The 17,120-nt window shown below is 40.4% G+C and overlaps 1 protein-coding gene across 3 annotated transcripts in view; it reads right to left on the reverse strand.

Moving 5' to 3' along the window:
* The window catches only part of dpy19l3 (dpy-19 like C-mannosyltransferase 3), an 89,065-nt gene that overhangs the window by 7,966 nt on the left and 63,979 nt on the right, over window positions 1-17,120 (reverse strand). For all 3 annotated transcript variants that reach the window (XM_005447755.4, XM_025908210.1, XM_025908207.1), the window contains one exon: window positions 8,002-8,134. In XM_005447755.4, coding sequence (XP_005447812.1) covers window positions 8,002-8,134 — 133 coding nt within the window. The remainder of the gene's footprint in view (window positions 1-8,001; window positions 8,135-17,120) is intronic.

Here is a 17,120-nt window from a genome sequence, read left to right on the forward strand (position 1 = left end):
ACACACACACACACACACACACATATATATGTAAGGATTTCCTGGAAGGAAGCCAATGTTAACTTAATATTGCTGGGAGGGGAAAACGTCTCCCCTGGAACTCAATTACCAGACACATTTGCTTTCTGAATTACAGTTTATGAAACTTGGTTTATTCCAATTAGGAAACGTTTACTTTGAAAAACAAAAAAATAGAATGAAAACAATTATGACTCAAACAAAACCGGCGGGGGAACAAGAACTAAAGCTGAAAACATAAATCCCAGCTTCCTGGAAAACTCATGGTTCATCTTTTATTTGTAGCAGACAAAAGATTTAAATGGACAAATTATGCAACCCATAAATACTGTAAGAACTGGCTAAGAGCTGATTTATTGTACGGCCAAAACACAGCCCAACAGCAGCTTTTAGAAAGGTTCAAATGAGCTGTAAAAAAACTGAAGCAACAATCCAACTCAATCTCACCTGTGGCTGAAATCTCACTAATTTAACCACTAAGTGCTGTTTTAGTTTGTTTGTTGGTTGTTTTTTTGGACCATCTTAATGGTGAGTATCAAATATACTCACTACATTGTGCTTTAAGTGATTAACCACTATGACACAAGCATGAGCACCTTCCTTTGCAAACGAGCCTACATCTGTCGGCGATGATGCAAAAATGACGAGCATTCACTGGCGCCATTTGGAGAGCCCTTCTGTGGCTGGTGATGAAATATGGTGGAAAATCACAATGGAAATAAAGTGACAACTAAATATTAGATATTAAAAATAGTCCAGAACTGACAGAATCGGACACTAAGTGAGGGATGACTCTAAAAGTACTACAGCGGTGCTAAAAGTCTGAGAATCAGTGTCACAGTTTTCATCCTGTCGAGATGATCTCATGAAAAGCTCCAAATCAATATTTAACTGATCCAGCTCTCAGTGTATTTAAAAAAATACAGTTTGTTCATCTGTGCCAATTTTTTTTTTTTTTTTAAATATCTCAACTGCTGTAAATAACCAGCTTAGAACAATTCACTGAACCACACTGTGTCACTGAGATGAACTAAAGCACTGCACAGCCTGGCGGACAAAGTCCCGGCAGCATTATTGTTAAAACCCCAGCAGGTTTTCCAGGCACAGTGTCAGGAAGCAGGTACCTTATTTGAGTTTATTTGAGCATTTGATAAACAAAAATGTCTATTACGCTCGAGTAAATAAAGAAGTCAACTAACAAAACCGAATCTAAATCGCTGGTGATTTTTTCTTGACTTTTCTGCCTCCGTCTGAACCACAAACAAATTCAAGGCTCCGAGTCTTTCACGTAGCTGTAGCCTGCAAACACCTGCAACCTACCAAGGTAGCTAACGCAGTCTGGACAGCTCGGACTGGGAGGGGGTTAATATGAAACCAATTTCTTGCCAGTGGGCAGTGTTAACAGAAGAAAACATTAATTGTTTCTCTTGAACTCACAGATTGGTGCTGAGTGAAAGTCCACTGATGCCAACCCTACAAGCTCTATTTGATCAGCAATGAAAACATGATGCCAAGTCACCTGACGCTCAGGAAATCATCAGGGCTGTAGCTGAATATAATAGACCAATACTGTTCTTATCTCCAGTTTTTAAAGAAGAGATGCCTCTTAATTTTTTTGTCGTTTTCCCCTGTGGTGTCAAAAATCGACCATTTCGCTTGACTAAGTGGAGTCGTGGCAACTTTTTAGATTGACTGCATGAGAGCTTTTCTGTGGATCAAGATGTATGTAAGAAGGTAATGAGGATGGAACCCTTATTATCAACAACTGCAGTCCTAAAACCTCTTAGTGGGTGCCAAAAGATTCATGAAGTACCTAGATCGCAGAATTTTACCAGAAGTGTAAAATTAATTAAAATAAAGAAGCAATGAACCTTCATTTATTGGTCTTTGAATGCATTTTAATGTTTGAAATGGCTTTGTTCTGCTGATTGACGCCACCTCCACGTGTGTGAAAATCACTTAACCGCTGACAATTGTCAGGGGCTGCCCTCACGATTTAAAGTGCACTGACATGAAGTCAGTTATGAATTGCTGCACATAAAGTGAACTGAATTGTGCAGTATTATCTGTTGAGATTGCAATTGGAGCCAGAAGGCAAACACCCATGCAAAGACCACACAACTGATTATGACTGAAAAGCAGCTCATGTGTGAGCAAAAACAAAGCTATTATAACAACACGACAAAAGGATATAATCAACTACAGCAGTGTGGATTTCTCTGAAGAAGAAAAAAAAGACATGTTTGACTTTAAAATGGTCTAGCAAAAGGGTTATAGTAAAATCAAGTTTTCCTAATTGAGGTTTAATTTACTTACATGTAATACACTTTTCCAATCAGATGGTCATAAAAGAGGAAAATTAACCAATTTCTGTCAAATAATGAAACTTCAATTCAGTTTTATGGCTATAGCACCAGTTCACAGCGGTTTTCTCTAAGTGCTTTAAATCTTTAAGACCCCAGAATGTTAGAAAAGAGACGCCCAACAGTAAGATGATCCCTTAGGAGTGAGCAGTTGTGGGGAGGAAGATGAGGACAGGGTAAATATACAAATATACATATGTCAATACATGGGGATGAAAAGGTTCTCAAAGCATCACAGGAAGTTCCCCAGCAGCTTGAGGTTATATGTAGATCCTATAAAAGCACCAACCCTTTAACCCCCCACCAATGGCAGCAGTTCCCAGGAAAATGTCATACTGGAATTTGCTAATAAGAGCAACTCCAAAGACAAATTTTAAAAAAAGTTTATAAAAGTAAGGGAAACCCCAAAGTGTGTACGAAAAGCAGTAAGTACACATCTAAATTACATCAGTATATCTGTGAAACATGGAGGTCATGTCATGGCGGGTGATGTGCTGCTGGCTGTGGAACTGGCTCGCTCTTTATTGACGATGTATTGGATGAATTCAGAAGTAATCCGTAAACGAGCCGCACTTATAGAAAGCCGCTTCTGTTCTTATTGACTGCTTAAAGTGCTTTACCCTCCGAACCACATCCATCACACAGTTTAGGATGTTGCCTGTGGTTACTTCAACATGCAGGCTTAGGATGCTGGAGATCAAACCACCGACCTTCTCATTAGTGGACTACCTACCATTGTGTGCTGTAAAGAAAGAAAAACTATGGCTATATAAAAGGACCCCCTCAAATCTCATTAGCTGGTTCTTTATCCTGCAAAAACACAATGACCCCAAATGCACTGCCTGTGGTTCAGCTTTCACTGGTGTCAAAAACTGGAGAGTGGGTGAACGGCCATGTCAGTCATCAGATTTAAAAACCACTGAGCATTTTACCAGCTGAATGTGTGTGTAGTTATAACAGGTGTCATTGCAACCACATATTAGATTTCATCGCTTTTTATTTCCACTGACATATCTGGGAAGAAGAGACTGAAACTTGCTTTGCCTAAAATGTTTACGTGTGAGAACTAAGTCAAAATGCCAGTATCGCCTCATCAGCTCGGATTTGTTAAAGAAACCACTCTGTACATGTAGTTTTATGTAGTATACAAGAAAACAACTGGTATATAAATACTGTTGTTTTAGCAGTTACCACCAAAATCACCATGGATAGAAGGAACAGTACTGTGCAAAAGTCTTGAACCAACCCCCCACTTCTTTATATTTTGCTTCCAAGGAGCCAGACTTTAAAGGGGTCTTTAGAAATACTTCTCCAGGCTTTCTTGAGGTCTTTCAAAGTTTTTCTTTGACATTGGCTGCATCCCATCCATCATGCCCAACCATTTTCCGTGGACTCTTAAGATAACATAAAATTGTTTAGTTGTACAAAAAAGGTGATTCCCAAAAATTCCCAAGAAGATGTGACAGACCTAAAAGACCATCTACAACATGATGAACAGTATCTGAGGAGAGAGGTACCACAGTGAGTGTCTACAGGTTCTGTCATGGTTTGCAGCTGCATTTTAGCCAGTGATGTTGGGCATATTGTCAAACTTATGAATACAGAGAAGGACCATCGGATTTCTGTACCAACTGAAAGCAAGCATGCAAGGCAAAGGCTTCATCTTCAGTAAAAGCATATCTGGACAGAAAACACACAGTTAAACATCATCAGTCATGGACTGACCTCCTCAACATCACCGAAGCACTGTGGGATCCTCTTGACCGAAAACGGGAAAAAAGGCAGAAACATCCAAAGAAAAGCTGTGGATGTCCTTCAAGAACCCAGGAGAACTATTTCTGTTAAGTACTTAAAGAAATTACAAGAGGACTCACCTAAGAGAGTTCGGGCTGTCTTAAAGGTAAAGGTGGTCGTACCAAATACTGACTTTCAAGCTTGTTAGTATTGCATAAACTCTGTTTTGTTTTATATACTGTTTCCAGTATTTTGACATGTTACAATAAATCACTATAAATCTCTTTATCCCATTTTTCTAGTAAAATACAAAGATGTGACGTGTGGCTCAAGACTTTTGCACAATACTATAGGTATGCAAATTAACATAGAACGGACTACAGCGGGTGATGGGAATAACTATACTTGTTGTCTATTATTAATTAATAATTTTGCAGAGACACTTATAGCTTGCACAAGAAGTGAGACCGTGTTTTAAAATACATTTATGCAGCTTTCTTCCACATTAACAAAGAAAACAGAGCCATGTTTGCACAGCTGTCTTTATGAGGACATTCACTGGTATTAACGGTTTCTCTAGCACCTTACCTAAACCTAACCCTAACCAAACTCTAATCCTAAAATGGAGTCTTGACCCTAAAACAGCCTTTTGATAAGGACTGAAAAAGAGAGGACTGCCCAAAATGTCTTCACTCTTCCAAAATATTCTCTCTCCAGTGGTCTAAAACTCAGCCTGGTCCTCATAAAGATAGCTGGACACAGATAAAGCCCAGTAGGCCTGAACCAGTGTCGTGGTCCATTAATGAGCTCCATACTAGGCTCGAGCCTCGCCAGCGGCTCAGCATGGCTGACTTCCCGCTGGGAGGCAAATCACAGGCTCAGCTACCCGAGAAATGACCCACACATTACTTTCCGCTCATTGCAAAGAAGACACGCCGCATGCAGAAGCAGAAAAAAAGTAATAATAAAGGTAATTCTCCATTGTGTTTGGTCATTAGCTGTATGTGGTTTGCAGCATGTTTGGGAAAAAGTGATATTTGTCATGTTTTCTATTTCACTGTCTGAATTCAGTCAATATGGGAGTGACAACCAGTTATTTAAGTGCATTGGCAGGGCATGTAGTAAGAGGCCAAAGGGAAAAATATACTAATGAAAACACAATACAAAGAGAATTCATGAATAATACACAGAAATAAAGTGAAACGCTGCCTTTGCTGCTTTGTTTAACCTGATTTCTGCAGAAAAAAAAAAACATTCACAGAAAAAGGGAAAAAAGAAAACAATGCCTCCACAGCATTTCTCACATACATTACAATACTAATATGCACTCAAGCACATGCGCCACCATTCATCTCTCCTTTACTGGAACACAGCACTTTTAGGCTCCATTTTTCCTACGTTACCATTCATTCCACCATAATGGATGCACAATGTACTCAGTGCATCTTCTGATCCCATATTCATTCAGACAATCACTGCAGGTCAATGGCCCCCATCTACAGACAATTCCCTGGTCTCTCACGCAAGACATTAGTACAGAGCTGAGTGAGATGGATGGGTGGGGATGTTGTACAAAACAGATTTCACTGTGTAGAGGAGGGCGGGAATAACGCAACAACAAGATCTGGAAATAGCCTGAAAATTCTGACACTGCCTGCAGCACCAAAATAATGTATAAAGGTTAAATATTACTTAAATAAAATTGAATCAAAACAAGGAAAATGCATCAAATGGTGTGCAGCTACACTGGCACTCAGTTACTGTGGCTTTAGTGTAACTGTGCACTCGGGCCGTAGCTGGTAACACAAAAATATCTGTTCACTTAATTCCCAGGTTGACTGTTGATTCTTTGGGATTTTTAAAGAACATAATTCAAAATGCAAATGACCAAAACTGAAATATATATATACACAATGAGGTTTTACATATTTTTACTAGTGTTTAAAATAACTTTAAATGGTGTATTAATGCCATTGTGGGCCGGAAAAAGTGAGGGACAAAAAAAATGCTAGAGAAAAAAGGAGGGGGGGTCTGGAGGGGTAATGGGTTTTAGGGGGTTTCATTATAGAATAAAATTGCTTCACTTCGCACGTTTACTGTGTTGATTAAATTAGAGAAGAAGGAAAGAAAAAAGAATCCCCACTGACTGGGGTTAGGTGAGCTTTCGTGCATTGAGAACTACAAAGCAATAGATGCATCTACACAGCAGCCCTTCCTGACTGATGTGCAGGCAGTCCAGCATCTGGAGTGTGAGCAGGTTGGTTCAACCCAGCAACACAAAGCTGTTATGTTCCATGACAGAAACAAAAAACTGTTTTTCTCATTTTACGTATAAATTTTAAACTTGAGTTCTTTTCTGAACGCCACACCCTTCCACCTGCCCTTTTTTTCTCTTAGCTACCCACAGTGAACCGTTTCAATGAACAAGGGTAGGGAAAGCTCAGTAGATAGAGTGGTCACCCCATGATCGGAAGGTCGGGAATCCACTGAACGGCTACCCTGAGGTACCCCTGAGCAAGAACCCGTCTGTACACACTGCTCCCCCGGTGCTGGATTGGTGGCTGCCCATTGCTTCACTGAGTGAACGTTTTAAATGCAGAGGAGTAAATTCCCTACGCGGATTAATAAAGTATACATTATTATTATACATTACATAATATGCCTGAACAGATGACCCAAAGCTGTCACTCATCCATTTTCTTAACTGCGTATCCATTTCAGGGTCGAGGTGAGTTGACATTGGGCGAGATGTGAGGTACATCCTGAATATTTCACCTGTCTGTCTCTGGGAGGCCACACAGTCACAGCACTAACATGCAAACTCAGCTATATGAGCAGGACTTTCACAGATACTTACAAATCTGTGATTATGTTTGTAAGAACAAGAACTGTCAGATAATATTCAGATATGTATCGATGCATATAATTCCAGTAAGACCCAAAGGTTAAAAAAACACAAACTGTACCATTTCTTTGAACAAGGATAACACAGAGCATGTGATACCTTTGTGATACCTAAGTAACAAGTAACTGAATGTGGAGGGGCTTCTTTGTTACTCTTAAACAGAAATCTAAATTAACTGGAACTTAACCGGTGTGCTGGAGAGAAGGTGGAGAAAAGATGGCAGATCACGGTCACATTTTCTGCATTTTCTAATTTTACATGTCTTTACCTTGGACGCTTTCCAGATAAATTAAATCACACAGACAAATACCTTTTAAAGGTCCTACTGGCAGCGAACAAAAAAGCCATGACTAAGCGTTGGCTTAGAAGGATCGCCACACAATACCTTGGTTATTACAAGTGTTAACAGGCTACACACTGGGGGAAGAGCTGACATATGCATAAGACTTCAAAACAAAAGTGGGAGAGAAAAGGTGGGAGAAATCGCACCGTTGTTTAGCCTCTGAAACACAATCGTGTGGGGTGGAAGAAGTGGGTTTTTTTCTTTTTCTCCACCATTTTGTTTAATTGTGAATATAAATAAAAAGAAAGACTCCAGGTAGAATCTTTACAACATAAAACATTTTGAGAAAATTGCCGTTGTGAACTGATGAATATCCACTGAAGTGAACTGAATTCCAAACACCGCTTTAAAAGATATCACTGACTCCTATTACAGCCTGCGCTGCTCAGTAATACATTTTCGGCAAGCAGAGAGGTAAAGCTTTGTCAGATCTCCCACCTCTTTCGAAACACAAATATTACAGCTATGATTATTCTTAAAGCGAATCCAAGCTGCTAATTGGCATTCAAATCCACCTGACTCAGTGTTATGAAGCTGACACTGTAATTACCATCAATTTACTTCAGATTTTCCATTTATTGTGTTTGTGTTATCTTGCAGCCCCTCTGGCAGTTTCGTTTTATTGCAGCCTACAGTACCTGTCTGGTCCGCTCCCGCAGGTCTTTATCTTCATAATGGGGGTGGTTGGTGAGAACTCTGCCTGTGCACAGCTTGATACCCGCCAGGAGCTGCATGCTTCCAGCAAATACTGCCTGTTTGGGTGTCTTTGTGCTGCGGACAAACACAGAGAAGCGAGACAGACAAATCAGTCACCTTTCTAAACATTTTCATAGTATATTGCATAACTAGGCTGATATAATACAGTATATGTTTAGAACTTAAAGCAACAGAGAGATGGAAAAAGTTTTTAAGCTATCCACACAAACATCGAGTCATCAGAAAAGTTTGATTGAATTTTACTTTATTTTATTGTCTGCTGCTGTTATTCGCTGCACATGTTTTTGCCTTTTGAGCTGCTGCAATAATTGGAACATACTACTGATGGCATTTAAAAGTTTCTTTCAGAGATGTAGCATCAAGGGCAGTCGACATCAGGAGAGAATACAAAAAAACAAACATTCTTTGTACGGACGAATTAAATTATAAAAAGATGCCAAATGATGTGCAGTTACAGTGGTACGGAAAACTCTACAGCGCCAAGGACGAGCTTTGTAAAGCTGTGGTGTGTTAACAAGTTAATACAACTTAGTTTGTTGTGCGCGTCCATGAAAATGTGTGAATATTCAAATCTTTTGCTGTGCCCCTGCAAACTGTGGTCAGGTACATCCTGTTGCATTAATAATTCTCCAGATAAACAACAAATTGCTACTGTGGCAAACAGATCAACACACCTGTGCATGTATCACTCAGAAAGACATTTAAAAGTTTCAGTGCAGAGATGGAAGGACCAGGGAACGATACCCACTGCAGTGGAACTTCACCAATTAGGCTTTTATGGTAAAATAGGCAGACGGCAGCCATAAGAAGTAAGACAAACTGCTCAGCGCTTATTATCTGTGGCATGTGGTTAGCACCGTCACCTCACAGCAAGAGAGTCCTACATATGAGGCAGAGATGTTCCAACAGACAAATTTACTACTCGTTTACACATAAGGAAAGGCAGACTAATTAGTCCAAAAAGTATGAAGCTCACAAATTGAATAGATAATTATTATCTGCATTACCTGTACAAATATCATATGTGGATTTCAAAGCTGCAAATCATATTCTTTTACTAGTCTCACTGAAATATGAGGCCGTTTGAGCCTCATTTCCCTGCAGGTTAAAGCCTGCACACCTGGGCAGCCTGTGGTTGCTCATTGCTGTTGCTCATTGTTGCTCATGCAGCCATCTATTTTCTGTTACCTTGGCGGTCTTCCTTTCCTGGCTGGTGTGGCATTGTTACATCTCTGACCCAACAGTTAACAGCATTCACGCATTAGTTGAGTCTCTGGGTTTAAAGACCAATATTTCTGGTTCCAACTAGCAGGGGAGCAACATTTTAATAGTCTAGCTTACTAGTTGTGCAAATCCTTAAACCCAAAAGCACCTTTCTTTGAGCAGTTGCTTGTGAAGGTTTTTTTCTTGAACTGAATCTAATAATGAATGAATGATGGCATCAGAGTTGAAATAAGAATGAAAATGGTCCTTGAGGAAAATCTGAAGACGCCTGCAGACCTGAAGCTGTAACGGAAAAGAAGCATCTAAAAAGTCTGGAGTTACCTTTGGAGATCAGAGATGTCAGTTTCTGACTTAACTGATCAGCAGAAAACTCGTCATTAATGTTTAGTAAGTACAGATTGAAGGTTACTTTTTCTTTTTTTGTTCTTTCAATTAAACATCTAACACTAAAGAACATCAATATTTGGGACTCTAATTTTTCCTGAAATGAATTCAGCAAAGAAAACTGAAGAATGCTGAGAATAGGCTACAGTGCGCACTGCAAGCTCTCTCTGTACAGCATATACTGTATGCGTGTAGCACTGTAATGACCGGCTGACTGTTTCTGAAGTGGATGTGCACATATGCATGAGTCTCGTAGGAGGAGCGGAGTGGAGGGTATTCAAACATGTTCCAAGGTGGACGTGTGGGTTGATGCTTTGGCCTCCTGACCTTCAGCTGGAACGGGTCATTGTCCTTTCTGTCCATTTTGCCTCCTTGCAAGAGTTTTAATTTAACTGCTCGCTGCCTTTCAGCCAACATTTTCTTTCCTTCCATGTTGATTACATTTAATTTGATGTTTATATTCTTTTATGTAAATGGGAGAAAGGAACAGCCAGGAACCCTTTGACATTATAAAAATGAAATAATGATGTTCTTGGCTGAATGAGAGTCTCTACCGTGGCCTAGCACAGATCCCGCCTTGCCTCTATTTTCTCTTTGTGTATGGGTCGTGTGCTTAAACGTGCATTTGAGCGTGTTCATTAGCACCTGTTGCTCAAATTCTAGAGCACCATTAAGAAGATAATGATGTCGATTGTCACTCGAATGCAGTTTCTCACAGCTTGACAAGCATCTTAGCTTCTTCTTACCAGCCTTGTTTACCGCCACAGCGGGCAGCTGTCGCTCAGCTATACTCTTCCTGCCCACCAGCGCCAGAGAGAAGTTACCAACTAGCTGATAAATACAGCCGAGGATTTGGCTTCTAAAGAGTCAGTTTGCTTTAAGTTGGTGGAGACAACAGGCTGACTTCCTGTTTAGCAGTGCTGAATGTTGTTTGTCACATTTAGATGCCCAGAAGCCAGATTCCCTACCGTGTATCGGACGTGCAATCCAACGAACTGTGTGAAACAAAAATCTGGATTAACATACACAACATGACCGAACTGTAAACTACACTAATTTGACCAAAAATAGCTTCATGTTAAAAAGTTTGGACTTTTTAAATATTTGAGAAATACACATTAAATCAAATATATAAAAAGTAACTCAAGTCATCTGGTTCTCAGTAGATAATGGAGCACAATGCAAAATGATCATCCATGGGATCAGTATGCTGTGCTAAAGATACACACACATAATTATACAAAAAACATTAAAAAGTAAGTTTTGCTAAACTCTTATCATGCAAAGAGTTTAGCATGTTATCAGTATGCACAAGGCATGACATAATCTATGGATATTGAGATAGAATTTTACTTTTCTACAGTTTTACATTTACCAGTTGTTAAAAGTAGTTCTTTCAGAAATTTGTATAGTAATAGAGCTAAAGACCCAGAAAACAAAAGGGTCTGAGTAAGTAATGGCCAGTCGCACCTCAGGAGAGTAGTTCTATTAATGTTATGAATTATACCTGTGGTTTTTGCTGCTGTCATGAAAAAAGAGAGGGAAAAAAAAAACTACATTAATACACCAAGAAAAGTCTCGACCTTGTCTGGAAAAACATATCTGAACCAATTCACCTGCTCATGCTTTTATGATTTTGGTATAAAGATTTGTGAGAACTGTCAAAGGCTTTTTAAGAGTCATGCCAGCATTTGCCTTCAGAACAGATTAACTTATCACCTGCAGTCACAAAGGACTGAAACCACTCTTTGACCTCTTCGCAAACAATTCAAATTCAACATAAAGCTCAACAACACAGCCGCAGCCCGTTATTGTCTGACCGGATCAGCTTTTTGTTACACCGAGCATTCGTTCTTTTCACAGTTTTCCAGAAGAGGAGAGAAAATGTAAAGATGTAAACCTGAACAACAATTTTTAAACATCCATAAATAACAAACGTCTGATGACATGATTTTGAGTAGACTCCAGATATTTAAAAGACCATAGGACCAAACATCGACACTGCATGAACATTGTAAGAGGTGATGATGCCTGTTTTATGCCACCGACTGTGCATCACTGCATTATTGCTGTAAATTCATGCCGTTTGGTAACTTTGCACTTTTTTCCAGCACAGCTTTGAACCTCAGCAGTGGTCTCAGCATTGAGCATAACTGAAAGCGCCTCTGTGGGCATGCAGGGTCTGAGCAGCTGCTTTTCTGATGATTACTTTGGTAACTTCCAAAACACCCCTAAAATTTTTTCTTGCCTTTTATATAAATCTTATATTCCACCTGCAGCGAGTGCAGCCAACACTCCACCTGCACACAAAGGGTTACTGAGTGAAGTGATGATGATGATGACTGATAGTGAGACAGAGGACGTGACTCGAAGTGTTTTTATATAAATGCCAGGATGGCCATGGATTTTCTGCTGGTCTCACTTCTGATTGAGAAGTGTTCAATCAGGGATGTCGCTCTGACTCTGTCTCTAAACTGCCTCTGGATTAGTTAGAAAGCAGAGGAAGACACACACACACACACACACACACACACACACACACACACACACACACACACCACTTTCCCCATTTAAGGATGAAGCCAAATGCTTCTAATTTAGACAATTTAAAGCACGACAAGGAGGAGGATGACAGGAAGACAATTAAGGGAGCATGAGCGGGAATGAGAGTAAGAGGAAACAGAGCATTTAAAGAATAGTGAAGACACAGTCACACCGACAGAGCAGAAAAACACATTTTTGCTGAAAGACTGATATACAAATGAGTAGTAGCACATATTTCTTAAGCACGGATCAAGTAATTTGTTTTAATTAGACACACACAATGACACAGATCCACAAAACAAGGAGAGAGAAACCCATGAGGACTGGACAAGAATTATCTGGGGAATGTCAGAGATAGGAGCTTAGCTTTTGTCTAGACAGGATGAACAATTGCAGGTCTTCTTCTTCTTCAGATGAACCCTGTAAGGGTTGCCACAGCAGATCCCCCCCATCTCCCAGCATCCTCCTCTATCACATCAACCCCCTGCATGTCCACCTTCACCACGTCCATGAACCTTCTCTGAGGTCTTCCTCTTTTCCTTCAGCCTGGCAGCTCCATCTTCAACATGCTTCGTCCATAGGTGAGACTGTATAGGCTTTAACTAATTGCTAAAGATATAAATGACTGGCACTGGATTATTGTGATAACCCTCATCTCCATGAAAACAAATTAGCCAGTCTACGATCAGACTGCAGCTCATAGCGAGGGTAAAAGGAGGAAATTCTGTAGCACACAAACTCCACATTATTATTCATCTCGTCTGTGATCTCCACCACTTGTAGAAAGAGATGTCAAAGCTGAATTGTCTGAAGTGTTTTCTTAAGACTGTGAGCACCACAGAATAAATTCCATTCACCTCATTTGTGTTAAACGGGACAAAAATCTCAAGACCTTGAAAGATGGATACATGCCACCAGAGGTTAAGTGAGAGGATATCTTAGCAACATTAAAACTACTTAAACGAATAACATCTTGTTGCAGTGCATCTATGCATCCATTTTCTTAACCATTTATCCCATTCAGGGCTGGAGTCTATCCCAGTTGGCAGAGAACGAGGTACACCCTGGAGAGAGCTGACACGGAGAGACAGAAACTTTCACACTCAGATTTACACCTGCGGTCAGTTTAAAATCATATCGTTGTCTTTGTACTGTGTAAGGAAGCTGTAGTGCTGGAGGATAACCAATGCAGACACAGGGATAACAAGCAAAGCCCACCCAGAACCAGTGATCCCAGTGTGACCAAGCTCAATCCAAAGACATGTACACTGATCCGACCTAACATTATGACCACCTGACTAATATTGTATTATTCCCCTTTTACCTGTCCCATGGAGGCATGGACTCCACTAGATTCCTGAAGGCGTGTTGTGGTATCCGCACCAAGTTTTAGAAGCAGATCCTTTAAGCCCTGTAAGTTGTGAGGTGGGGCTACATGGATCAGACTTGTTTGTTCAACACGCTCCACAAATTATTAATTGGATCGATATCTGAGGAATATGGAGACCATGTCAACACCTCAAACTCATTGTTGTGCACTTCAAACCAATTCTGCTTTGTAGCAGATTAACCTGCCAACTCCTACAGGTTTTAGATGTGTCCTTGATGGGGCTGTGCGATATGACCAAATCTCATATCCCAAAATAAGACATTTTTCGTTCTGACAGTGATATATTTTACACAAAAATTTTACATTTTCTGTAAATTCTGTGAATCTCGGGCAACTTGATTTGCGTGAAGTGTTTTCAGCTGCGAGTCAGCGCACCGCTGCATCAGTTGTATTGAGTAGGCAGAAATTCCTGACGTGCAGTATGTTTGGTTCTCACTGAAGAATGCGTCTGTCTCTGCTCAGACATGTAAGTTGATTAAATAAAAACTTGGAGGAATTCTGAGGCAGAGAAAAGCTTCTATTTTCACTTATACTGAAGAATAAATGGTGGTAAAGTGAAAGAAAATATTTTCTTTTCCAACCATTTACAGATTTAGCATCATATGTATGCCTGTTCACACTCGGTCATGAAAAAATTATTTAGTGATGTATGCTTTTATATTTTTTGACTTGTCTGAAACCTTTTATGCTATTTTATTATTGTTGGGAGTTACCAACCTCATTCACAGAGAGCTCAGACCAGAACAAGCTGGGGAAACGGTCACTAAAGCTTTAAAAACATTGGACGACATCATTTCATGGGTTTTGAAAAATTTTAATGAATATGTGTTTAGTGTTTAAGATTTTACATGGTCTGGCAGCTCCTCCACTGCTTCATTTTATTAGCTTTTGCCCATGAGAATCTTTAAAATCTACGAGCATGTCATCAACTAAAGACTGTACTGTAGCGTTTTGTCATTCTGCACTCTCTGCGAAAGCTTTAACCCAATGGAAGTTGAAGCCCTGCCTGATACCATTAGGTACTGCAGCTTTTTCACCAGCTTTATTAAAATATTTGCTGAAAGATTCACAGACTTCTTTTTTTATGGATGTGTCAATCTTTTATGTGACATTTCTGTGATCTCCTGCATGCAACCTGCTGAGGGACTATAGATGTAAATTAGCTTTAAGCCAACTCTGGCACAGAGCATCAAATGGCAAACACTGATGTTAATATTGCACACGTACAAATATGAATAAATAAAACCAAATAAAAACGTGCTTACACTGGTTACTTTGGGAATGGCTGTAATGGTCTTTAAGAAGAAACTGAGACACAATGTGTTTCCCTGTTTAAGTGTGTGGACTTGCTGTATAAACACATCAGGGTTTCACTCAAATATGCTGACTTTTCCAGTGGAGTCGTTTTCCTTCACTGAATGGGTCTCCATGCTGAGTAGCTAGATGAGCCTCCTGAATTTGCAGCAAAACTGCTGTCAAAGCTCTCATTAATAATTTCCACTGCAGCCTTCATAATTCTCGAAAACAGACTGTATATCTTACATCCGAAGGGTGGGGGTGAGCTGGAGGGGGATGGGGGAAAAGCAAGGTACCTTTCAAAATAAAAGCATATTAAATGGTAAATGGTTTGAATTAAAGCTCGTGAGATTTGTGCCAGGAGTGAGAAGGATGGACAGGAATAGCAGAGAGTATATCAGAGGGACAGCTCAGAGACCAGGCAAGAGAGGACAGATTGAATTGGTTTATGTGAAAGAGCAGTGAGCTCCTCCTGTGTCCTGTGAGCAGGATAATGACGACGGAGCTGCCAGGAAAGAGGAAAAGAGAAAGGCCGGGGAGGAAATTTCTGGATCTATTGAGAGCGGACATTCAGGAAGTAAAATATGGAAACCAATGATTGGCTGTGTGATCGGAAGAATAGCAATAAACAAATAAAATGCAATTTGTCTGTGCTTTTAACCTTAGCTGTTCTACACAGCTCTTTATACTGCATTTCTTATTCAGTCATTCACATGCACGCACACACGCACGTGCGTGCATACACAGATGCAGTGGAGCTGCAATGCAAAGCTGCTACTGGTGCAACTTCAGCGTTTGGCCTTCATGTTTTCAGCATGCAGAGCAGCTGGGGATCAAAACACCAATCCACAACAATCCAGAAGCTGATTCACCGGAGACTGGCATTATCACTCGGCCTCTCCATGCGGTGGAATATGTACGGTGAGCAGTGTGTGTGTCAGGAGAAAATAAGACGGGGAAAATTGCATGACGCAAAAATATAGAAATCACTAAATCAGAGTCGTGACACTGACATCAAAATCCAAGTCCAACAAATAACCTCATTCAAAATGTAATAGATCCCACTTCTGACTCATCTGTGCTGTGAAATGCGAGGTGAACTTTGTTCCCTATTGGAGCGACGGTGTAGTGACAGCAGTGAGAATGGACTGAGGGGCCTAGAACCAGCTATATTAAACACGTCTGGCTTTTCGCTGCTCCTCTCTCTGCTGCACGTTAACATTTGCACTGCCTTGAATACTTCATGCAGAGCAGCAAAGCTACCTCTAATTTTTGCTTCGTTTTTTCAGTATCCCCCTTTGACTGACACTGTACTGCTTTTGCAAAAACCAGAATGGAAACATGAATCTGAGAAAAGCAAAGTTACACCGGATTCAGGAGGAAGCGGAGAGAGAGCACATCAGCTAGATGGAGGTGATGTTTGTGACTTTAAAAACTGCTCACTCACAACTATAACTCAAAGTTGGAGGCAGTTGAACATCCAGGCACTGCTATTGATTTATCGACTGCCCATTTAGAACACAGTATCAGCCTACAGCGGAGCTGTGGAGCCAACTCTGTTATCAAGTGCAAACTTGTGAATTATGGCTGCGCCTTAGTTCTTCAAACTCATAAAGTCACGGGTCACGAAAGAGAGTCTTGGGAATTATGATAATCCCCTCATCAGCCTGTCTTAACTCACACACTTCTATACTAATGAGGGCCTCGGGCATGCGTCATTAGCTCTGACGAGGGCCCTCTTACCTCTGATCTAATAATCCTAATCTCATCTCTGAATCCATCGTTATCAAACAAACATCCTTATCCTTTCCCTAATCTAATCCTAATTCTGGCTCGAGAGATTGTAAAGATAAAGACTTTCTCAGACCTTGTATCCTTTGACAAACTCCTCATTTTAGATCAACCGAAGTCAAACAAATGCAGCTACAATCATCACACCGAATCTGCGACAGCTTACATAAGCACGCAAGCTGTTCACGAAATATACTTTCCTCCACACGCATGCATATGCGCTCGTCCAACCCTTTATTATGCTGCAGTCTGACTATCTGCTGCTTGCATATAGAACGAAATAGCCTCGGCCTCAGTCACCTAGAGAATACAGCGTAACATGAACCTCCTTCCCCATCTTAACACTTTCATCTGGAATGTAATTAGCGCAGCAAGAAGCTTAGCACTCCGCCCTGCTCTCAGCCCCAACCA

Source organism: Oreochromis niloticus, linkage group LG1 (genome assembly GCF_001858045.2).
Source record: "Oreochromis niloticus isolate F11D_XX linkage group LG1, O_niloticus_UMD_NMBU, whole genome shotgun sequence".
Taxonomy (NCBI): Eukaryota; Metazoa; Chordata; class Actinopteri; order Cichliformes; family Cichlidae; genus Oreochromis; species Oreochromis niloticus.